The 24,856-nt window shown below is 37.5% G+C and overlaps 1 protein-coding gene across 7 annotated transcripts in view; it reads left to right on the top strand.

Moving 5' to 3' along the window:
• Nucleotides 1–24,856, top strand: part of c2cd5 (C2 calcium dependent domain containing 5) — a 51,621-nt gene that overhangs the window by 22,991 nt on the left and 3,774 nt on the right. For 3 of the 7 annotated variants that reach the window (XM_079446503.1, XM_079446502.1, XM_079446500.1), the window contains 14 exons: nucleotides 10,731–10,845; nucleotides 11,075–11,245; nucleotides 13,422–13,613; nucleotides 14,164–14,350; nucleotides 14,458–14,622; nucleotides 14,740–14,880; nucleotides 14,952–15,015; nucleotides 15,111–15,172; nucleotides 15,533–15,628; nucleotides 15,772–15,861; nucleotides 16,046–16,133; nucleotides 16,231–16,308; nucleotides 23,263–23,298; nucleotides 23,692–23,763. In XM_079446503.1, the coding sequence (XP_079302629.1) occupies nucleotides 10,731–10,845; nucleotides 11,075–11,245; nucleotides 13,422–13,613; nucleotides 14,164–14,350; nucleotides 14,458–14,622; nucleotides 14,740–14,880; nucleotides 14,952–15,015; nucleotides 15,111–15,172; nucleotides 15,533–15,628; nucleotides 15,772–15,861; nucleotides 16,046–16,133; nucleotides 16,231–16,308; nucleotides 23,263–23,298; nucleotides 23,692–23,763 (1,557 nt within the window). Of the gene's footprint in view, nucleotides 1–10,730; nucleotides 10,846–11,074; nucleotides 11,246–13,421; nucleotides 13,614–14,163; nucleotides 14,351–14,457; nucleotides 14,623–14,739; nucleotides 14,881–14,951; nucleotides 15,016–15,110; nucleotides 15,173–15,532; nucleotides 15,629–15,771; nucleotides 15,862–16,045; nucleotides 16,134–16,230; nucleotides 16,309–23,262; nucleotides 23,299–23,670; nucleotides 23,764–24,266; nucleotides 24,786–24,856 lie in introns of those variants that run through there. The other 4 variants (XM_079446505.1, XM_079446506.1, XM_079446504.1 and 1 more) reach the window with 4 other exon arrangements.

Here is a 24,856-nt window from a genome sequence, read left to right as displayed (position 1 = left end):
GTTTTCTTTCTCTTTTCTACTCTCGTTCTCTCGTTCTCTCTTTCTCTCTTTTTCTCTCCGCTCCTTTAACCGATCTACTAACGTGGCGATTTGACTCAGCCTTGGGTAACACCAGATCATACAAACTGCTAGACTGGAATAGTTTCACTGCAGGTACTACCCTACCCTCAGTCCTGCTTTTCACACACACATACACACACACACACACACACACACACACACACACACACACATGCTACCAAATTATGTATTTTGTGTCATATCTCCTGAACCAAACATGATAACACAGAAAAGGTGATGTCTACCCCTATGTTTTGATGGTCAATGATTACAATGATACCATATATATACCGACATAAACTGTTCAGGTGAAGAGTTAATGGTGAAATCAGCAATGTAAGAAAGAAATAACAGAATCTGAGCATCACAGTATCACAGCATTTACAAAAGTCCATATTATGGCTATACATTTTTTTTCTTTCTTTGATAATTAACTTACATTTTATTCAATAGGACAATAAAAGGTTGTTTTAATTAATTAACTATTAATTTGTTACATTTATATATCGCTTTTCTGGGTACTCAAAGCTCTTTACATGGAAGGGGGAATCTCAATCTCAACTACCACCAATGTGCAGCATACACCTGGATGTTGCGACAGCAGCCATATTGCGCCAGAACCCCCACCATACACCAGCTAAATAATATTTTATTCAATAGTATAATAAAAGATTGTTTTCAAGAATACAATAATTTATTTCAGAGATATAAAAACATACCATCTCAAGTAGGTGTATTTTTCCTTACCTCTCAGGTAGAGTAAGTTAGGCGGTAGTATGTTTCCAATACATTCTTGTTCTCTCTCAACAACACTCTAACATCACACGCAGATGGCAACGCAATCTTGCTAAACTGTGTCCTATCTGCACCTCTTCTTCTGCACCTATGTCATTTTCTCTGGGTCTCTGGAATTGTCAGTCAGCTGTCAACAAACGTCATTCTGGCCATTGCTTCTCAGTCTACTCTTAGTATCTTGGGCTTGACTGAGACCTGGATCCGTCCAGAAGACTCCGCAACCCCTGCTGTTCTCTCTAACAACTTCCCTGTCTCTCACACCCCCCATCAGCTTGGAAGGGTACTGGTCTTCTCATTTCTAATATTTGGAAATACTCAACCCACTCATGTTGAGTTTCATGCTATTATGGTAACAGCTCCTGTTAAACTCCATATTGTAATGATTTATCACCTTCTTGGTCATATATAATCCTTTATAGAGGAGCTGGATGGGGCTGCTGGCCTCATTCTCTGTGGATAGCAGTCCCATTGTAGTCTTTGGTGACTCCATCTTGAGAAGCCTTACACTGCAGACTTCCACTCCTAGCTTCATTCGATCTCACTAACAAATCAGGCAACCAGCTTGACTTAATTTACACATGCAGTTGTATCACAGACGACATTTGGTAAAACCTCTAGACATCTCTGCTCATTTCATTACATTTAACCTACATATTACTACCTGTGTGCCACCAATTCCTCTACCGGTTACTTTTAGGCAAAACCTATGCTTCCTTTCACCCTTCCATCTTTCCTCTGTAGTGTCATCCTCTCTTCCCTCACCCACCCATTTCTCATCTCTGGATGTAAATACAGCAAGTTAAACTTTATGATCCACTTTAACTTCATTGAGCAAGTTGAAGAAAAAAATATGATCTAATTGAAAGAGAACAACTGCACACTCACATAAGCATAGGCTATTTATTATGCTTAAGTGAGTGTGGAGTTGTTCCCTTTCAATTGCTCCACTTTAACTTAATGTCAAGACAATATCTGTCTAGACAGGCCAGTGCATACTACCCCTTCTAACCTAAAAAGTTGCCCCAAGTATCATCATCTTTACTGTATTTTTGCTGAGCGGTCTTTTGGGTGGCTCACCAATGTAATAGATTTCTCAAATATAAGAAATTAAATGGGCTTGACCAAAATATTTTGGGGGAGAAGAATATATTGAAGATGGTAGTGTAGCAGTTCTCCAATAGCGATGTTAGCATGTCTTCCTTCAAACAATCTTAACCCTTGTATGAATCCTAGCTTCTCCCAAAGTTCTGTCTGTGGGATATAATTGTATTCCTGAAGACAAAAGGGCTAGAAACAATACTGTTAGGACCTTCCCGCTGTAGATTCTACAAGATGTTCCTGAGGAATGCTGTTACTTTGTTATTCTAATGGAGTGGACCATTTGGTTCACACCTTTATAGACACAGTTACATTATTTCTTTCACAGAATGACCAACTGAACGTTAACCAATCAGGTTTCAGCAGCGGCCATTCAACTGAGACTGCTTTGCTGTCAGTCACTGTAGCCATGCAGATAGAGAAAGCTGATTTCAAATAATCAGTTCTTATTCTGCTGGATCTATCTGCCACTTTTGATACTGATTATCCTGTCTAACATCACTGGATCTGCACTCCACTGGTTTGAATCCTATGTCACAGGTAGGTTTTTCAGGGTCTCCTGGCGAGGAGAGGTATCCAAAGAACATCAACTGGCCACAAGGTTTCCTCTGGGATCAGTTCTTCACCATATACACTACATCACTGGGACCCATTATACAAGCACATTCTTTCTCCTACCAAATTCTACTATTGATGACACACAGCTCTATCATTCATTTCAACCATACAATCCAATAGCTGCGTGGATCTCAGGCTGCCTGACAAACATCTCACTATGGATGAAGGAACATCACCTGCAGCTCAACCTGGTAAAGAGATGTGCATCTCCCCGCACTGGCTACCGGTTGTGGATCGCATCAAGTTCAAGACATTGATGTTTGAGTACAGAACAGCCACAGGCTCAGCACCCTCATACTTCCTCCTCACTCTTATGAATCTACATCCCCTCCAGAAGCCTGAGATCTGTAAGTAAGTAATGCCTTGTGGTAACATCACAGAGAGGCATTTTCGTTCTCCTTTCCTGGCTGGTGAAATCTCTCAGCTTCACAATTGCTCGTTTTTCACCCATAGACACCTCTCTGGTTTTCATGTTGGTTACACGTCTAACTAACTATAAATGCAGTCTGCACGGATCTGAAACTGAGCGCAGACATTCAGTGCTATTTATTGTTTGAATAATCAATTAATAGGACACACCAGGGCAACAAAACACACCTGTCAGTCACATGTTCCAATACTTTTGGTAACATGAAAAATGGGTGGGTTCAAACAAAAGGTGCTATTTTCTAAGTTGTATCAGATCCAGATGAAAATACCTGTAAATAAAAGCTGAAATGTTAATCTCTCATCTCATATTCATCTTTTGATGTCAAACCCAAATGTTTACAGTCTACAGCAAAAATAAAGGAATTGGCCTTACTGTTCCAATACTTTTGGAGGGCACTATATGTCTGAAATTTCATTCTGCATCTTCTGAGATTTCATTGTAATCCTTCTCATAAAGTCACTAAATTAACCATTAACTGTTCACCTGATTGCATTGCCGTTTGCGTGTGATGAGCATTGTTGAGCGAGAACAAGAATGTATTGGAAATATACTACCACCTAGCTGACTCTGCCCGAGAGGTAAGGAAAAATACACTTACCTGAAATGATTTTTTTTATAGGGCTATCTCTGAAATATATGATTCTTGAAAATAATCTTTTAATGTATTAATGAATAAAATATTAGTTAATTATCAAAGAAAGAAAAGATACTGATACTGTTATTTCCTTCTTACATTGCTGATTTCACCATTAACTCTTCACCTGAACAGTTTGTTGCTGTATATATATGGTATCATTGTAATCCTTGACCATCAAAACATAGGGGTAGACATCATCTTTTCCGTGTCATGCTTGGTTCAGGAGATATGACACAAAATACATAATTTGGTTATGGCGGAAAGTAAAATGGTCGCCATGGCAACCACGAGGTGTTTTTGCGATGGCTCCATTTCTGAAAATGTTTAGGGCCGCAAACTATACAAGTGTACCAAGTTTCATGCTTTTATGAAAAAGTGAAAATTATTTTCACATATCACCTGGACTATAATACGTATTATCGTTTTTGAGATTTTTGAGGTATTGAAATTTGAATAATCTCCTTTAGCAGTTAATCAACATTGTGATAATGCATAAAGGGACTGTTCACACAATAATTAAATTCTGTCCATCAAATATTGACCCTCATGTTTTTTCTAAATCTTTGATTTTCTTTCTTCTGAGGAACATAAGATGTTCAGCTGCTGTTTTTCATAAAATGATGAAGCATAGCATGTAAAGACCTTCCACAACAGGTTTTGTGTGGATGTCGCCAAACACCACTGCAGTAGATGGGAAGGTTTTCAGCAAATAACATCTTCAGTGTCTGTCTGTGCATTGCAAATATTTCAGTATGACTTAAGGAATATAGCGCTCATGAGTTGTTTGGACTTAAGGTGCTTGTTTTGCCCCTTTGCCTTATTTTTATGAAAAAAGAGCAGCGTGAACTTTTTTTTTCATGCAACACCAAAGGAAATTAAAGTAAGAAAGACATGGAGATTTTGAATAACAGGAGGGTCAGAAAATGACTTATTTTAATTTTACACTGAACTTTTCCCTTAATATGTATTGAAATATGTCATTGAGTGCATATTCACAATTAAGAAGATGAGTTGATTTTTGTCGAGTGATTGCAAATACTTTTAAAGATGAATTAAGTGTGTAAAAGGAGTTATTTATGCCTTAAACGGGCAATCTCAGTTATACACAGACATCGCACATACAACCTCAAGCCTTTTCTCAGAAGTGTGTGTTGCATGAGCTTGCACACGCTGTGCTTCTGTGTGTATGTCTGGCAGCTGCTGCATGTTTTTCTGGATGCGTGGCTGTTCTCTGCTCTGGCTGATCATTCCTTGATCTGCTCTGACTGTGCTTCACCTGACCCCTTACCCAGGATCCCCTTCTCCCTGATCACATGACCACTTGATCTACCAATCCAGTGAAGTGGATTTAGGCAGTGTTCTACTTTCAGTCATGAAAAGTCATGACCTCTGTGCCCTTGGCAGTGCTGCTGCCTCTGTGGTTATTGTTGCTTCCCTCTACTCAAGTAATAAGGATTCATACATTATGAATTGTGTTTGTGTAAGCTGATATCACATGTGCTCATATATTAATTTGTAGTCATTTACCCCTTTCACACATACAGACTTTATTGAAAAATTACCAGAAAATTGCCGTAACGAGATCATGTGTGAACAGGACCTTATCAAAAATACTGGTTAATTTGTTCCGGTATGAGAAGTTGTAACATTACCAGTAAATTGCCAGAATGATGCTGTGTGTGAACGCAGAATGAAGATTACCGGTTTGATTACGTACAAGTTCAGAATGTGTTGATGTAAGACGTCTGACATCTACTCTGGGCCAATCCAGAGTCATTAAAATTGAAAAATCAACAGCTTTGGGCAAATCATAACATTCTGATGAAGATGATGCATTTACTCTGCGCTGTGTAGTTCAGTTTAAGGTCGTCTAATACGATCATGTCTCTAGACCAAAAGTGCTGCATGAATGTGAACGTTTGACACAAATGAAAACATGTTTATGTTTACAAACACAACACCGGCAGGCGCAGTCGTTTAGAGGTAATTTCTGGTTAATAACATCACAGAATTTACCGGTAATTTGAAACTGATGTGTGAATAGTGTTTTTCTGGAAAAAAGACTGAATGTTGTTGCCTGTGTGAATTAGTGGTGTCCCTGACTAAGGATTTTCATAGTCAAATCGGAATTTTCGAATCTTGCCGATATTCGACTCATAGTCGAATCGTATGTTTGGGGGCGGGATCAAAATACATTACCAAGAGCAGGGCTCTACAGTGCGACCATACTGCATGCGACTATGAAAAAATATTTAGGAGCACCAGTGCGACGGCATTTTTGTATTTGTGCTGAGGGAGTTTTAAAGGTTTCTTACGTGTTTTTGTAGCGTTGAGTAATGTGTCATGTATATTTAATGCATTAACCTCAGCATGAATTTATGAATTTAATTGTACTTATGGAACCTCTGAGCCTCATTAAACATCTGAAAATACACCTACAAGCCACTTGTGTGTTCTTCTGTGCCACCTCTGTAGTACAAATTTATTTCTTAAATACTGATTTCATTTGATTGGTATCTTATTCTACTTGGTTTTTATTCTGTTGTTTTAATTAGAAATTATAAAAAGCTATTAATTTTTTTTTTTTTGGAATTTGACATAAAAGATGACATACTTTTTAATAAAGTTAGAAAAATGCCATTACAAAGGAAGAAACTAAATTCCCTGTAAATCACTTTAAGGAGTCAAATATCACCTCGTAATGGGAAGGTTCATTTTTGATCAGAATTTTTGATTATTGATTTGAAGGTGCTCCTAAATTTTTGACTGTGCTCCTAAATATTTTAAATTAGGAGCACAAGCGCTCCTAAAAAGAAAAGTAAGCATAGAGCCCTGACCAAGAGTCAGGTCAGACACAGTCATAATTACTGACGTTAACACACAGGGAAAATGTGTAACGGACGACTCGCAGATACAAACGGGGTAAATAATCTCTTAGTACATGCATGCATGCATACATACATATCTGACACGAGAACAGAAACATTTAAATAAGACTTAACAACAATAATAATAATGTGTAAGAATCTGGAACAGAAGATTTATGTACAGATTTGTGCCTCATTTACTCTCTCTCTCTCTCTCTCTCTCATATATATATATATATATATATATATATATATATATATATATATATATATACAGCTGTTTAGAAAAATATGCATATATATTTACAAAGTACTAGGGAGAGAGTCAATAATTAGAGATGGGGAATGAATTACAGCCATAATTCCTGTGTTAGTTGTTTAGGCTGGAGATGGCATGGGGGGAAAAAACTGTTTTTATGCCTAGATGTTCTAGTGCACAGAGATCTGTAGCGTATGCCTGAGAGGAGAAGCGCAAACAGGTCTTGTCCAGGGTGAGAAGGGTCTGTGATGATGTTACCTGTCCTGAAGGCTGGACAGATGGACACCAATGATCCTTTCTTCATGCAACAATGTGCAGAAACACGGCAGCTAAACTCTAAAACTTCACAGCATTTTATTATAACAGTGTTCTCATTATAATGTTATGTATATGACAGTCCCAGTAATAGTTATTAAAATTCTGCGTTCATTATTGGTTGTCCTGCTCGCACTGCGCGTGCTGAAGAGATAATCACCGTAGTACTACAATGAAGCGCTTTACTGTAGGGCAACTCAACCAAACGCATCTTATACGAGATAATGTATACACGATATATAAACCGGCTGAAATGTTTTGAAATCGGTACGTTGTGCCCTACCTGATCGAAAAAATCCAGTCTTTTACTCTGCCTGTCAATTTGAGTTTTGTTAAAGATTTAAATCCCTGCCGCTAACATCCTCTGTCGGTCACAGATTATGGAAAGTGAAACTTAAATCTATAGGGGTGGTTGGATTTATTCGCACACGTTAAATTATTTATTTGAGGCTTCTTTCCTTTCAGATTAATATTTACTGCATTATTTTAATAGGCTGTATATTAACTTATTTGGAGAAAACTGGTAGTTTTATGAATGAATGAATGATGCATTTATATAGCGCAAAGCGCTTTACAATCATGTGGGGGGGTCTCTCCTCTACCACCACCAGTGTGCAGCATCCACTTGGATGATGCGACGGCAGCCACACTACAATGGCGCCAGTGCGCTCACCAGCTGCAGGTGGAGAGGAGAGAGTAATAGAGCCAATCAAGTGGATGGGGATTATTAGGAGGCCATTATAGACAAAGGCCAGTAAAGGGAATTTGGCCAGTTTTTTTATGTGAAAACAAAGATTTGAGCACCCTCATATTTCCAAAATGGCATGATCATAACACCCCGCGAATATTCGACTGTGAGATTGGGAGTTGAATCAGGCTCCTCCTATCGAATCTTCGACTATTCGGGGTCACCCCTAGTGTGAATAGCGCATTTTTGAATTTATCGTTAAAGTCGTTCTGATAATTTTACGGCAATTTACTGGTATTTCTGTGTGAAAGCGGCTATTGTCTGGGGTTGTAAAAGTCGGTGGGGGATTTTTAAAAGACATTTGCTTTCTTGAATGAACTTTTTTTTTTTTACTCCTATTTTTCATTAATGCATCATTTAGTGTTTGTTAAAAACTATATATATAAATAAATAAATAGAAAAAAAAATAGGTTTTGGTGAGTAAATAAAAATAGTCTGACCTTTCTGAAATACAAACCATTTGTCACACATATTGAGATAATTAAAAAGCTGCCAGAGGTATAATAAATTAATTTGATATATTTAAATAATTTAATTATGTAATATAAATTAATTTGATAAATTTATGTAGTTCAATAGTGCAAATACAATTCTTGGCTTTAAAGCATATTTATTGGCCTGTATATTTTATCTATCTTTGGCAGAAGTGGCACAATTATGGCATCAGGCCATCATTTTATTTTTATTTATTTTTTCCACACTTCTGCTTCTGGTCTGTTTTCTGCAGTGCACTTCTCTCTTTGATGTTACCGTTATTAATCAAACTCCCTCCTGCTGTTGGCTGTTTATCCAGAATAGGATGGAGTTTGTCCTCCATTGGGAAGCATGAATGCACTAGCAAGGGAATGCTCTGCCTACTGTTATAGATTAGTTCATGAAAAGCTGTCAGTCAGGAGAATGGCAAATCACACCACTGTCCTCTTCGTCCTCACAATCATCATCGTCCTCATTCCCCTCAACCCGCTCCTAATTGTGGTAAACAGGCAGGGGAGTTTGCGCTCGTGAAAACCCCTTGCTCTCTGAGAGTGTGAGCACTTGTGTGTGCATGTGTGCGAGTGTGTGTGAAAGGGAAATGCTCAGGTACTAGCCTTGTTTGCATTAGTTCATGGTTTGCTCCCTCTCTGAAGAAATTTTTGACATTTTTCACTGTTAAAAATACAGTGGGCCAAATGAGTATTTGATACACTGCCGATTTTTCAAGTTTTCTTCAATGCTCTTACTGAGAGAAGGAGGTTGTTGCCCAAAATCTCGCGATACATGGCCCCATCCATCCTCCCCTCAATACGGTGCAGTCGTCCTGTCCCCTTTGCAAAAAAGCACCCCCAAAGCATGATGCTTCCACCCCCATGCTTCACGGTTGGGATGGTGTTCTTGGGATTGTACTCATCCTTCTTCCTCCAAACACGGCGAGTGGAGTTTATACCAAAAAGTTCTATTTTGGTCTCATCTGACCACATGACCTTCTCCCGTGCCTCCTCTGGATCATCCAGATGGTCTTTGGCAAACTTCAGACGGGCCTGGACATGTGCTGGCTTGAGCAGGGTGACCTTGCATGCGCTGCAGGATTTTAATCCATGATGGTGTAGTGTGTTACTAATGGTAACCTTTGAGACTGTGGTCCCAGCTCTCTTCAGGTCATTGACCAGGTCCTCCCGTGTAGTTCTAGGCTGATCCCTCACCTTTCTCAGGATCATTGATACTCCACGAGGCGAGATCTTGCATGGAGCCCCAGTCTGAGGGAGAATGACAGTCATCTTGAATTTCATCCATTTTCTAATTGCGCCAACAGTTGTTGCCTTCTCACCAAGCTGTTTGCCTATTGTCCTGTAGCCCATCCCAGCCTTGTGCAGGTCTACAATTTTGTCCCTAGTGTCCTTAGACAGCTCTTTGGTCTTGCCCATAGTAGAGAGGTTGGAGTCTGATTGATTGAGTGTGTGAACAGATGTCTTTTATACAGGTAACAAGTTCAAACAGGTGCAATTAATACAGGTAATGAGTGGAGGATAGGAGGGCTTCTTAAAGACAAACTAACAGGTCTGTGAGAGACAGAATTCTTGCTGGTTGGTAGGTGATCAAATATTTATTTCATGCAATAAATTTAAGTTAATTATTTAAAAATCATACAATGTGATTTTCTGGATTTTCTTTTTATATTCTGCCTACGATGAAAATTACAGATCTCTCCATTCTTTGTAAGTGAGAAAACTTGAAAAATCGGCAGTGTATCAAATACTTATTTGCCCCACTGTATATATACAACTAAATTAATAAAACTGATGTTCTTATGATTTTGTAAGGCCTGTTTCACACCACATGCTCGCTCAAGCTACTGCTCAATTATGTTACATGTTTTCTGATGCATAACCAAACTCTCTAGAAAATAAAGTGATTTTAAAGTTCTGACTCAGCATTTTTATCGTTCATCATCTGGAAAAAAATCTCTTTGAAAATGACTCCTGCGATAATTGATATAGAGCCAAGTCTTCCAAACTGGGATTCATGAGAGAACTACAGGTTTTGTGAATTGACGAAAAGGTAATAATTAAATCATAAAAATTAACAATTATGATAAACAATATTAAAATAAAAACTCTTACTAAAAATATTTACTATTTTGTTTAACCACGTCATGTGACTATTAACCGACATCAGAGAACGCGTTCAAATTTTGAAATATTAATTTAAGTTTTTTGGTCAAAGAGTTTTAGTTGACAAAAACACACTTTGGGAATATATACAGTAATAATAAACAAATAAATAAATTTTAGACAAAAATTGATTGTGAGTTGTGCCAGATTTGGGAGCATCAATAAACCATCTAACAGGGCTAGTATGATGCTAAAGCAAGAGGGGGTATTTATGTGCCGGTGGTGTGCGTGATGATGTAAATATGTTTGTTTCAGATGAGCCGGAGACACGCGATGCGTGGTGGGAGGAGATCCGTCAGGAAATAAAGTCTCATGCCAAAGCTCTGGGCTGCCACGCTGTGGTGGGGTACAGCGAGTCCACCAGCATCTGGTACTTAAACACACACACACACACACACACACACAATACTCAACTCTGAAGATGCTTCTACACACTGGTTCTCAACTGTTTTTTGGCTTCCTCATATATCCAGGTTTTTCAAGAAAGTTGACGGAGTCAATTAAAATGATAAATGTCTTGATTTTTAGTTGCACAGCTTTCTCAGTCTGTCATTCAGCCATAATGAAAGGCTCTGATTATGTGCTCTTTGTGTTTGCAGTGAGGAGGTGTGTATTCTATCAGCGTCAGGCACCGCGGCGATCCTTAGCTCCCGGTTCATGCAGGATGGCCCGCTGGAAACCGAACACAGGTTGTCACGGCAACCACTTTGTGTCTTTTCTACAGGGTCAGAGAGGGTCGAGGGGGATATGGGTAGTTCAGCCTCGCTAGGGTAGGTTAATGACACACATAACACATACACACACACACACCTTTGGCCCCATGCTAAGGGACTCTTAAAAGAATAGTTCACCCAAAAATAAAACATTTGATGACTTCCCTCATGTCGTATCAAACTTCAAAAAAGTTGTACCAAGAAAATAATACATAATAATAACTCACAACTCACCCCGACTGTTTTCTAAATGAATGTTATAGATCTTATGAACAGGAAATTTTCTTTTGATAATCCAATGCATGTCACAATATAGAAAAGATCTGTCAATACTTTCATTTCATTGCGACTTCAACAATAAAATTAAGTCATTATTCACTGAATTTTTTCCTTAACCCTCAAAGACAGACATTCGCCCGCGGCTAAAAATAACTATTGTTCTTAAATGTTTAATAACTTTAAATTACTAATCCTATCTGAATGCTTTAAAAAGTGTTGTAAACCAGAGATTCCCCACTTTTCAGAGATATTGCATTTCTGTCATTTGGATTTCAGAGGCGCTGTAGCGTATGTGATTACATCCTCACATTTTGACAACATTGATTCGTCAGAAGAAACCAATTCATTTCATTCCTCTGAGCCAAACAGGAACGATTGTTGACGCTTAGTCCAACCCCCGTGCCCAGATTGGGTCAAACTGTCACACATTCAACCAATAAACATACAATTATTTAGCACGTTTCTTTGGAAATTTGAGCAAACGCTAAGTGAAAGTAAAGTGTGTTGTGTGCGTGAAAACAAACACAAAATAACACATTTGCATGAGAGCACTCTCTGAAAAAACCCAGAAAAACAGAACAGATGTCATAAAACAAACCAAAAACAAGGATGAAAAAGTGGTACATATCGGATAAAGCACTGGAATTTAGGTATTCGCATCGCTAGGCACCTGGTAAAATCAATTCTGACGCAGAGTACAGCCAGTGGCTCGATCCATTTGGCTGTTACATTATGTAAATAATACTTATATAGTTCATAAAGATCATTTGCACAATTTTTTTCTGTTGCAATCACTTTTTTTTTTTAACTGTATTTTGTTATTATGTAACACGGTTTCCATTTTTTTTACTCCCTACACGTTTTTGGACACATCTATATTGTTAGTAAAGTAAATAGACTTGTTTTTCACCGAAAAGCGCCTATAACAATATTGTAATAAATGGCTATAACTTGCTTGGGGAATGTTACATGTAGACAAAATTTTATTTGGAAGTGTACCCAGATACAACTTTCTAAAGAAAAAAATCCAAACTTCAGGAGTTTCTGTTTGAGCACACAGTAAAAAACAACACCCAATTATTGCTTGTGTTTTTCTTAAAATTCTGGAAATTCATTAATTCTTAGAGAAAACAAAGGAAAAATTGGGACTTTAAATTAGCTAGACTGAAACTTCAAGTTCTCATGTTTATAAGGATATATGGCACTTGATGCTGACTGCTGGATTAGGTCTGAAAAAACAAAGAAAAGTGCAGGTGTGTCAGGTGCCCCAAAAATGTTCTAGGTCTTTAAGGGTTAATACAGTAGCTCTTAAAGTTGGCATAAAAGAGAAATTGTGACACATCTGAGTGAAATGGCTTCTTGAACAAGTAGAAAAAAAATACAATATATATATATAGGATGATTTGATTTGGAATTGATTAGATTGTTTGTTTGCTGCGATCTTATGTGAAGGGATGTTGTTGCAAGGGGAGGATTTTTTATTTTTTTTTTGATTAAAGTTTACAAGAGCACATCAATTAAAAAAAATGATATTGATGAATTAATAATTTTTAATAAACACTGCAGTATTGTCAGTTTGGATTTCATGGTGGCATTAAAAGCCAAAATGTTTGGAATGACACAAGTGTAAGTAAATCATAACTTAAATTTCATTTTGGGTGAACTTTTCCTTTAATCTCAATACTAAACAATACTAAATAAATTGGTGTGTGTTTGTGTATGTTTGCTGAGGGTGTTTTTTTTTATGGCTACTAACCAAATTAAGTCCAGAGGGCTAAAAACATTTAGCTGTCTTTGCATATGTATGTTTTATGTTCAAAAATAATATCATCTTGACACATTTGTATGCTTATGTGATTATTTTATTCAGTTTTAGCTCATTTGGGTGCTTGGGTCTGTGTGTGTGGCCTTGTGTTATTGTTTATGTACTAATTGCACTGTTTATTTCTGTTAGATTTGAGGAGGTGGTGTCCCCTGGCTGTGGGTTTTGTCACATACCATACGATGAGTTGAATATACCTTTTCCTGCTCAGCTCACCTATTGCTACTGCTGTCGCCGCTACAAAGTGCCCGACGTCCTCTTCACCACAATCGACCTGCCTACTGAAGCCAACATCACCGGGAAGGGCTGCCTGATTCAGGCCAGGTATTACATGCACAGGACGTCCTGTCCAAATGGTATATTATTGTGCTGCATACTGCACGGTATAACGAAATAGCTTATGAAACTATATTTAGAATGCAATGATACATTTTAAATAGCAGTGTGTAGGGCTGCACATGTAATTGAAATAAAACAAATCTTGAAGGCTACGATTTAATTAGATAAATATGTTCACTGCCTATTTCAGCGTGAAATTTCCTTTACACGCATACAGTTCATTATTTAGGGTTTTCAGTTTCTCATTGTGACTCAGTATATAGTTAATACTTCCACATAAACCCATTGTTGCATCTGCTCTGAGTTTGAGTGACTTGTTTGACATGCGTCAACCATCTTCCCAAACTTGTAATGAGACATGACAATGTTGCATGTGAGTGAATTAATAAAACAGACATTTGAAACTGTTTTTGTCCCAAGTAAATAATTACTTTGGATGAATGTAAAGTCAAGCCCATTGCATTGTCGGATACAGATTTCTCACAGTGTGCTCCATTCAGAAGGTCATCCGGGTATTCTTTGCATCTCACTATAGGCTGTGCCGGACTAAAAAGAAGGCGCAAGGAGAAGTGAACGCCACGGTCATTAGCAATCTTCTGCCATTTTTAGAGTATGAACTCCACACACAGCTGATGAACAAATTGAAGCTACGAGGCATGAACGCTTTGTTTGGTCTACGTATCCAAATAAGCATTGGAGAGACCATGGTGCTAGGATTAGCGGTCAGTGTGCAATTACCAATAATGCTCAGTGCATTTTATGTACTCTATTAAATATGACCGTATATGCTGCTGTTTTCATGCTAATAGATGTTGTTTGTTGCCTCTAGTCTGCAACAGGAGTTTATCTGACAGCTTTACCCAGTCCTGGAGGAATCCAGATTGCGGGAAAAACTCCCAGTGACATCACATACGAACAGCATATCTCCAATATGCAGAAGAAAATTAATGACACCATTGCAAAAAACAAAGAACTGCATGAAATCAACCCTCCTGTAAGTACATATACACATCAAGTGTATTTCAAAGCTTTTATATTTTATTTTATTTGATCCACCTGTTCCTCTTTCAAAACACAGCTAAAACGTTTTGTCCCCCCCGCCATTGTATAGGAAGTTGTCGAAGAGATTATTGGTTCGCCGATCCCTGAGCCCCGTCAGAGGTCTCGTCTCTTTCGTTCTCATTCAGAGAGTTCAGATGAGGTTTCAGAGCTAGACCTATCCCATGGGAAGAAGGATGCCTTTGTGCTGGAGGTAAGTTGGCTTGCACTGGAGATGCATTTTGCAGACTGAAGGATCTTTTTAATGTTTTAATACTCTTCTAGATTGATGACACGGACGCTGTTGAAGATATACATGCCCTTCTGACTGATTCCCCCACCCCAGCAGGTAAACACATGTGCTAGACCATTGTTGGACTCTATTCTGTGTTTACTGGGCTATATATTCACCTGTGTATGTATGTTCTCTTGTCTTCCCTTCAGGATTCTACAGCTGCAACACTGAAATAATGCCTGGGATTCAGAACTGGACTTCAGCTATACAGGTACTGCTCATTCCAGTGAACCTGTTGGTTTCTGTTGAGTTTTGAGTTCTTGAAGATGCAAACACATCAACGCACCATCTGGAGTGTTCAGGAAACGGACGGACAGTATTTTAATAAAGCCAGAATGACAGCAAGAGCCATTTCAAACCACAGCACAGATATCAATTTTATGAGCAGCATTTTATGTGTGTATATATGAACAATGACAGCTACTGTTGCCCTAATATATGCAGACAGATGAAGCTAGTTTAAGAGATGTTCACTCTGGAAAAATATATTTATTGTCTCTTAATGTTGATATGAGTTCATATGAGCTTATCGTTGTTTGGTGTGGAATCAAACTTTTTTTTTTTTCTTCAGATGTTTACCTCTGTGAGGGTCTTCCGCCTTAACGCCAACTTAACTAATCAGGGACTGAATAAGATTTTCAGTGACCTCTGTGAGAATCTGCTGAAGGTGAATACATTTTTTCTATTTTCTGAATACATTTATCTATTTTTTCTCAGTACAATCTGGGTTTGATATGGACCAGCTAAACCAAATGATTTAAGTGTGTTTGGATATCACTGCTCTAACTGGATAATATGTGTGCTCTGTAGAGTTTTTACTTCAAACTGCGGTCGATGGTCCCCTGTTGCCTTTGTCATTTGAATTTCACCGTAGCCATACCTGAAGATGAGCTCATTCAGGTGAGAACACACCTGACCTTATTTCCTTAATTGTTAAATATGTTATTAAACATTCAGTTTGGGATCTTATTTCTTTTAACCAACAAAAAAGTAAGAACGAAGGCATTAAGGTCTGTTTGTCCTGTTTAGATTCATTCTTGTCATTTTATCTGTCCCACATGATTGGTCGGTGTTTAACTGGCAGGTGGCGGTGACAGCTGTGGCAATGAGCTTTGACAAAGAGCAAACTTTGGAGAATGGCAAACAAAGTGGGGAAAAGACACTGATAAAGGGTAAGCATGTGCTGCACTGTATGTATAGTATGTTCATGTAAGACACCTTTTTGAAAAGCAAATCCTCAATGTTGATTATTTCTTGCAACCACAACAGAAAATGATGAGCAGCTTCAGTTCAATATGGAGCTCAATGCTGAAACTTCTTCTCCCAATCCTCTCAGCTCCCCCAAAGGTAAACCCTTATAAATCCTCACTTTAAAGGGGTCATATGATGCCATTTCAAGTTTTCCTTTCTCTTTGGAGTTTTACAAGCTGTTCATACATAGATAAGATCCCTAAAGTTTCAAAGACTAAAGTCTCAAACCCAAAGAGATATTCTTTATAAAAGTTAACTCGACCACGCCCTCCTAAAACGGCTCATTTAAACACGCCCCCACATGTCTACATCACAGTGTGGGATGCAAAGAAAGAGGGCGTGATTTTTATTCTCGCTGTAGTATTGTTGCTGCCGCCCGCGCCATGTCCTGGAGACACTGTGTTTCATTGCGAAAGCGAAACTACTTTATTTGGGCTTCCAAAAGAGGACACAACTAGAAATCAGTGGTTAAGTTGTATTTACAACACTGTTCCAGAACAGTACAACGCAAATATTAGAGTGTGTGCAGCGCATTTTACAGAGGACTGTTTCCTGAACCTGGGAGAGTAGCCTACAATGCCAGCTGTGCACAAAGGCTGTTTCTATAAAGTGGGGCAATTCCAACTTTGTATGGACAGTCTTGCGCTTCTGACTCACAGCCTGTAAATATGTTTTCATATTTAAAGAATTTGCCACTGACTATTCAAACGCGAGTTTTGAGCAGTGTAGAGTAGCGCTTGTTGTTTGTTGTTTCTTCGATCAAAAATGCAGACATGGTCATGTTTTTACGCGCCGTGATGCAACGCGACACGTAAAAAGACAGTATAAGTCATTATTAGTGGTTGAGCGATATTGATTTTTTGACAGCCGATGCCGATATCTTGGAAAGCAGTGTGGCCGATGGCCAATATAATTTTATTTATTTGAAATTAATATTTAAGAAACTTGATTTGAAAATGGATTAAAAAATAAATGTGTAAAATAAACATACTTGAATGAATGAATGAAAGGAAGTAAACACTGTAACCAACAGGGCACTCAGTATTCTGGGAAGTTTGTGTGCATTGGGAATCATATTTTTTCAGCTAAAGCCAAGGCAACACTCATTTTACATACAGCACACAGTGAAAATGATATGAATATGACAGTGGGCAAATGCACAAAGCGCAGCATAATTTAAAATCATGAGTTTAAAGTTTGTCGATCGTGCGTCTCCAGTGAAGCTGAACTCTCCTCCTGTCCGCATTCAATTCACACGGACCGACCGTCATGCAGCGCACACGCGATTGTTCAGGATACAAAGGCACACTTTATAAGATCTCACAGCTGGATCCGACTAAGTGTGCAAGGTTTGTGAAATTAAATGTTCATTAGTTATTCAAAGATTTGTTTAAATGACACGCATGCGTATTTGCTGAATTCTGACGGAAATGAGAAAAAAATTGTTTGCCTTTCTATTACTAATAATTAGGGCCGGGACTCGATTAAAAAAATTAATCTAATTAATTAGAGGCTTTGTAATTAATTAATCGAAATTAATCGCATTTTAATCGCATATAAATATTTGACCTGAGAACAGTGAGAAGTAAGTTTTTTTTATATGGATTTTTAAATTTCCCACCCACAGAGCCAACCAAAGCGGTCTCATCAGCTTCTTTGTCCATGTTCACTGTGGTTTGTTTTTGGCTGTTTCTCAATATGCTGTTCTTCAGCGATCTTGCGTCCTTGTGTTCTCGTTCTACGTCATCATTAACCGCCGAAGTTCAGTTCCAATTCTCAAGAACGCAAGTATAGAGGATGCATGAAAGCAGTTTCAAGAATATGTTCTTGAAACTGAGGATGCATCGAGTGCAGACTTGAGAGAATCGAGCCGTTAGAAATCCCAGAAAACGCTGTGGGTGGCCGGTGTACGGAAGCCTGTAAGCTTTAAAGTCGCTCTCACAAATACTTAACGGCTCTTCAAGTTGAAAGTAAATATTTATCGTTTTGTTTTGGTTAATTTTAATAAAGTTGTAAGACCCGGAGAAAGTCTGCATTTTTATTGGCATATTAAAATGAATCTTAACAGTAAAACATATAACGTATAAAACATATAACATAAACATATAAAAATTTAACGCGTTATTTTTGTGTAATTAATTAATCTAAATTAATGCGTTAAAGTCCCGGCCCTACTAATAATATAAAAGCAATCGTTATATGCAATCGAATGCGTTTTTTCGCATTCGCAATCTTAAAAATTCGTCACGCACAGAGACCTTGCACACTGAGTCCGATGCGTTTTAATTAATCCGTTGCGAAAAATCGCAAAACTATACAAAATGTCTTCAAGCAGTGAGGATGATTTTGTTGTCCTCTCTCTTTTTAAAAAAAGAAAAAGGAAATATTGGGTCCATCCAATCCTTAGATTGCGCAGAGAGGAAGGAGAGTTCCACCTCCTTATCAAAGAGCTGCGGGATTATCCCGAGAGATTCAACGTTTATTTCTGGATGTCAGTGCCTCAGTTTGATACTTTGCTAGCGATACTGAATCCACATATTAAAAAGAAGACCACCAATTTCCGTGAACCAATTTATCCTGAACAGAGACTGTCTGAGGTATGGATACACACACACACACACACACACCGAACTGCGGCATCGGAAAGCTGCGCGCCAGGCATAAAAAAAATAGGCTACAGCAGTTCTTTATATTCTGTATCTTTGTATTCCGCAATTTGTTTGTCATAAAGTGCTCTGTGCTGCAAGACGAAGTGTATTAATTTGTCTGACACTATTTCGGATTTTGGCTTTCGCTTGTACGGTGGCTCTGAATTGTCAAAATACCTTCTCAAAGCATCTTAAAATGCTTTATACGGATGCGAAAAACGCAAAAAATCGAACCCGATCGGAAATTTTTTTTGACGGACGTGAGGTCGTATTTATTTTTCAACGTGCGAAAATTTCGGACGAAAAATTCGGACTCAGTGTGCAATGGCCTTAAGAGATGCGAAAACAGTGATTAAAACAAAAATAAAATAAACCTGCGAATCTAGAGGGCGAGACGGTGAGGATTTGGGAAAAGAATCAACAAAGTATGGCTTGATTTAAATGTATGCGCTCGAACGGCGTGAATCCAAAAGCATGGTTGCGATGTAACATTTGCCTGCTAACCAATTATTTCTCTTATTAACAAAGCTTTGTACCTCACTTGTGTCATAATACTCATATTAAAATGTTTCAAATGGGTAACAGTGTGTTTTGTCGTTGGTTTTGGAAACGGATCACTGACTGCACGCCACAGCCCCACGTGCCATACTTGCGCTTGGGATCATTTTATTTTAAATCCCGATAATGTCAATTGCAAACATTGCGACGATGTTTTGAAATAAAACAACGAGCACCATGAAACCATTTAAAAAGGCACATTCAGCGGTGGCCGTGACAGAATATGAAACATGATCCCATGCGTAACTACGGTGCGCTCTCTTCATTTTATCAAATTGTCATAATCGCATCCATTCATTTTACGATCCTGCTACTTGCCTTTTACTTAGACAAAAAAAAACCTTTCATTTCGGGTGAGGACGTGGCATTTGCACATCCTGTCATGCCGGTCACTATATGCTACTGCAATAGATGCATTTAGCAGTATTAAGGTTAACGATTAATTGATCGTTAATTTAAACGACGATCGATTGTAGATATGATCGAAAATTGACATCCCTAGCCAGGACACGGCATCACAATACGGTAAAGGGCGTAACATTTCCATTACACGCTTGAGGTATTCGGCCAATCACAACGCACTGGATAGCGGGCCAATCAGAGCACGCCTCGCTTCTCAGAACAATGAGCTTTGTAAAAATCGACGAGTTTCAGAAAGGCAGAGCATAGAGGAGCAACAATAATGTACAGTATGTGGAAAATAATGTGTTTTTTTAACCTTAAACCACATAAACACATTGCATTCAGGGCTCCAGACAAAAAAATCGAGTAAGGAGCCATTGGCTCCTATAAAAGAAAAACTTAGGCGCCAAATTATTTTTTTAGGTGCCACAGAATAAAAGTGGTTTATTTTATTATTATCATTTTATTTTTCCCCCCTATTTTAACATTTCAATCATTTTGTCATGTGTTTATGTCTTATCTTTACTAGGCTTTATCAGCATTTTAATCCATCTTGTAGATGATCAGGTCGACCGGGGGACTAAGGTTCACTTAAAGTGTGAATTAAATGTCTTTTACAACTTGAAATATACAGTCACAAAGAATTGTTCGTTACACAGAATCTGTACCAATATCATGGACCATAACCATAAGCATCACTTGGCAACTGAGTGCAGTGCGTCCTATAAATGTTGTCAGGTCTTTCACACATTCAGTCTGTTTTTCTTCATTAGTAAAATGCAATTTTATAGGAGGAGTTGAATCATGTACAACAGAATAAGTAAAAATAATATGCAACAGCGCATAAATATAGCAAACCGCTCCTCTTTATAGTTATTTTTCTAGCTGACTGATGAGTTTATGGACACTGAGTGGTTATTCTGAGGTAAATGTATTACAATGCAATGTTTACAAGCTTTATACATTTCCTCAGTTTGAAACACTGAATGAGTTGTACACTGAATGAGTACAACAGTAAGTTGTACTATAGGCTTTCTTATTGCCCACCTTTTGATCATGTTCATTTCATACTATAGTAGTAAATCGAAATATATAATGGGTTCACTTGCTGCTTTAACTGAGGTGCTAAAGAGATCGCGCCTGAGCATTAAGTGCGATACTCTCCGCTCGCGCGATCCGGACGCATACACGGACCGTGTGGACGCGGGGTACTGCTGTTTATATTACCGACAGTGTGCGCTTGTGGTCCGCATTAAAGAGCACCCAAACCGCATCATTTGAATTTCGTAGCATTTTAAAGCTGATACTTTGTTTATTAAAAAGTAAGACAGCACAAAGCTTTTTGCGATTACTGGATGGCAAGTGCGCTTCAAATAACAGGAAGTCTATGCATTAACAGAACACAGCATATAGACTAAGATCTCGATAAGAAGATCTGTGATTATTGAAATTAGCTGATAATTAATAAAATTATCCATTGCTTTCATTGACGTGAACTCCGTTATATTTGCATATGAAGCGGGAATTGAAGAACGGATTTATATCCGTTTTGCGAAGACACATTTATGTGGCCAAGTGTAAATGGGGAAACGTTTTAACAAATCATATAGATATCCGATCAGAGAAAATGCATGAAGTGACCAGGTGTAGCCTAAACAGGCCCTTTCAGGTCTCTCTCACTGCGTTCAGCAGACTGTGTGCGGCAGAGACGAGGACTGTTTGAAACTCTTTTCAGTAAAACTTTGATGCGCATCGTCTTATGTAAGTTTAATAGTGAACGTAACAAAAGATGTGAGCGCAAAACAATCGGGAAAAAAGTCCTTTCATGCAAATTATATATAGTCGCCAGTGGCGACCTCAGCAAAAACTTCACTCGCAAATTAATATTTTTGGTCGCAAATGCGACCATTTTAGTCGCAGTTTGGAGCCCTGGCATTACACCAAATACACAAAATAATGTTCTTTCAAAATAATGCTCGTAAGTGTATGTACTTGTCTCATTAGTGTTTAGCGCTGTTGTCGTTGCTAGGAAATGCTTGTTTTGTTTACTGTGTGGAGACGTGCTGATATCGCGTTTGGTCTCTTTCTGTATCGCGTATCTTGTCAGTGTCCGCGCTTGCTTGGCCAGTTGTTGTGATAAAAAGGAAAGTGTGTCCAGCTGAATTCAATTAGTATTTTGTTAGATGGGTATAAATAAGGTTAGTTTACCGCAGCAGCCCTCGTGTGAAGACCTCCTCGTGTGAAGACCAAAGAGTGTAACAAAGACAGGGACAAATTATAAAGGGCAAAGGATATAAGTATCGCTTTTTATTTCTCATCTTTCCTACTACTTGTTTCACTTCTGTTTCAGTGTTTTGTTTTGTTTTTTATATATAACCATTTCTTACTATGTAAAAGTAAGTTGTTGTTTTTTGTGTTTGGCTCAGTGTTATTTTTTCAGCATTACTTTTAAACTAATGTAGTTTGATTTTTATTTGTTAATTTTAGTTAAAGTTGGGAGTAATGTTTGTCATTTTATTAGTTTCTTTATTATGTCCGTATAGGTTGTTTTATTAAATTTTAGTTTTTATTTAATTTGAGTTTAGTACTTCAACAAACTACATGGAAATGAAAGAATATTGAATTTATAAATGTGTATATATGTGTGTGGTTGCACATACTCATATGTTGTTTTTTATGTTTGGCTTAGTGTTATGTTAGAATCATTATTATGCTCTTATACCTTTTGTTCATTTATATTTTTAATTGTTTTTAGCTTTATTTTTGGTTTTCTTTTAAATGTTAAGTTTTGATATTTTGTTGTATGCATATGTCATTTTTATTTAATTTCTTTTTTTTTTAATGTGTTGGCCTATATTATAGTATTTATAACGTTTTAGCTTTTAATTTTGGATCTGTTTTAGATGTTTTAATACTACAATTGATTGCTTCTGTTGTCCTCATTTGTAAGTCGCTTTGGATAAAAGCGCCTGCTAAATGACTAAATAAATAAAAATAAATATTAGTGCTAGGTACATTATTGTAGTGCATTAAAACCAAAGTCGTAAATTACATTTTCATTACTTGAAATAAAATAAATGCTAACTGAAATTATTTTTTTTCCCATCTATTCTAATTTTCATTAAGCTGAAATAAATAATAACTATATAGACAAATAGTATAAAATAAAAAAATGGCAAAAACAATTACTAAACGTTAAAGTGAAAATGACAACAGAAAATATAAAAATTCTAAATATTAATAAACACTATAATAGTGTAAGTTATACTAAAACAACACTTGCTAAGTAATGATATTAGCAAACAATTGAAAATCTTACTGAAAATCTTGATGAGTTCTGATATCAACATCGCACACCGGCTTTTCACTATATTAAGGAAAATCCTGTTTTCCTTGGTGTGTCCCTTTAACGCAGCATTGGTTTCCTGTGTGTGTGTCTCAGGTCTATCAGAGGTTGGCAGCCATCCGTCGGCCAGAGGTCAGTACCTGATCCGTTGCTGAGAGTTCTGGAAGCACCAGGGTGTTTTTGTTTTCTTTTAATTTCTGCTCCTTTTGTGTGTGACAGTTTGAAGTGCTGCAGCACACACCCCAGCATCATCCATTTTACCCCTTTTTTCTTTTTTTTTTTCTTTCTTTCTTTGTGTTATTTCCTCTTCTCTTTGTCCCTCTGTTGTGTCGTTGTGTGTATGTACTTGTCCGCGGGATTTGTGACCGCATGTGCTCATATTTCTATATGTGTGTGTGTTCGTGTCTATCTGTGTTTGTTTCTGAATGTCTGTATATATATATATACATATGTATATGTGTGTGTGTGTGTGTGTGTGTGTGTGTGTGTGTCCAACCCCCTCAGTTGATTACAGTTCCTTTGCAGACAGATGCAGCTCCTGGATAGAGCAGCTTAAACTGAAAGCTCACACCATAAGACGCGGATCGGTTAAAACAAGTAGGAGCACACACGCAAACTCGCTTACACACACAAACACAAACACAATCACATAGATCCTAGTCAGAGTAAACTGCATATTTAACAGGACCTTTAACTTCAAGATGTAATCAAAATGGGCCCAATATACTTAACATACTACCATAATACAATATTCATAAATATTTGCTTATTTGCTTATTATGCTAATTTCATTGGTGCATATTATTCCAAATTGATGTTCCACTAAAATAATACCTTGCTATATTCACATATGTATATGTATATATAATTTTTATTTATGTAATATATGTAAATAAGCTTAAAAACCACAATATGGAAGTAAAATGGTTTTAATTTAGTTTAATATAAACAACAATGAGGTTCTGGTGGTTTGAAGTTCAATGTGTTAAATATGTCATATTGTTTAAAGTTCTACACGCATCCTTGTACTACCATGTCTTGCATCAAAAAGTGAACGAGTCTTGCTGCCATATGCTGATCCGATCAAACTTGATTGACAGAGTGTGAAAGTTGAGGTTGAGTCCTAGTGAGGAACCGAGATGAAGACTATCATTCTTTCAGCTGTGCCTCAGTGATGATGTTTGAGCTTGCTGATGTGATGAGTATAAACAAAGCACAGACCAACTGTGTCATGGGCCCATGCAGAGTCGCATATGATGCATGGGTGCATCATAAGTATGGCTATACAGCTTGTATAGTCCAGGGTTGGGCGTTATAGCTAAAAAAAATATTGATATCAGTATTTATGTAGATGCACTGAAACAACAACTCAACAGCTACTGAATTTAAAAAAATGTAAACGACACATTTATTAAAAAACTGTCAAGTTATGTTTTCCACACAGTTTTTCACTAAACGAGCAGAAAAATAATTAAGAAACATAAATAATAATTTCTACGAACCATTACCTTGCATCTCTGGAAAGCCTGGAAATTGGAAACTCCAAAAGCGGGATTTCCTGGTCCTGAAAAGTCACAGAAATTTGTATAATTTAAATATTAAATAATACTAACATTCTTAAAATTAATTAATAGTAAAAAAAAAAAAAAGAATATTTATATAATTTATTAAAAAAAGAAAAGAAAACCGT

Source organism: Barbus barbus (genome assembly GCF_936440315.1).
Source record: "Barbus barbus genome assembly, chromosome: 22".
Lineage (NCBI taxonomy): Eukaryota > Metazoa > Chordata > Actinopteri > Cypriniformes > Cyprinidae > Barbus > Barbus barbus.
This window is presented reverse-complemented; position numbering and strand designations above follow the sequence as displayed.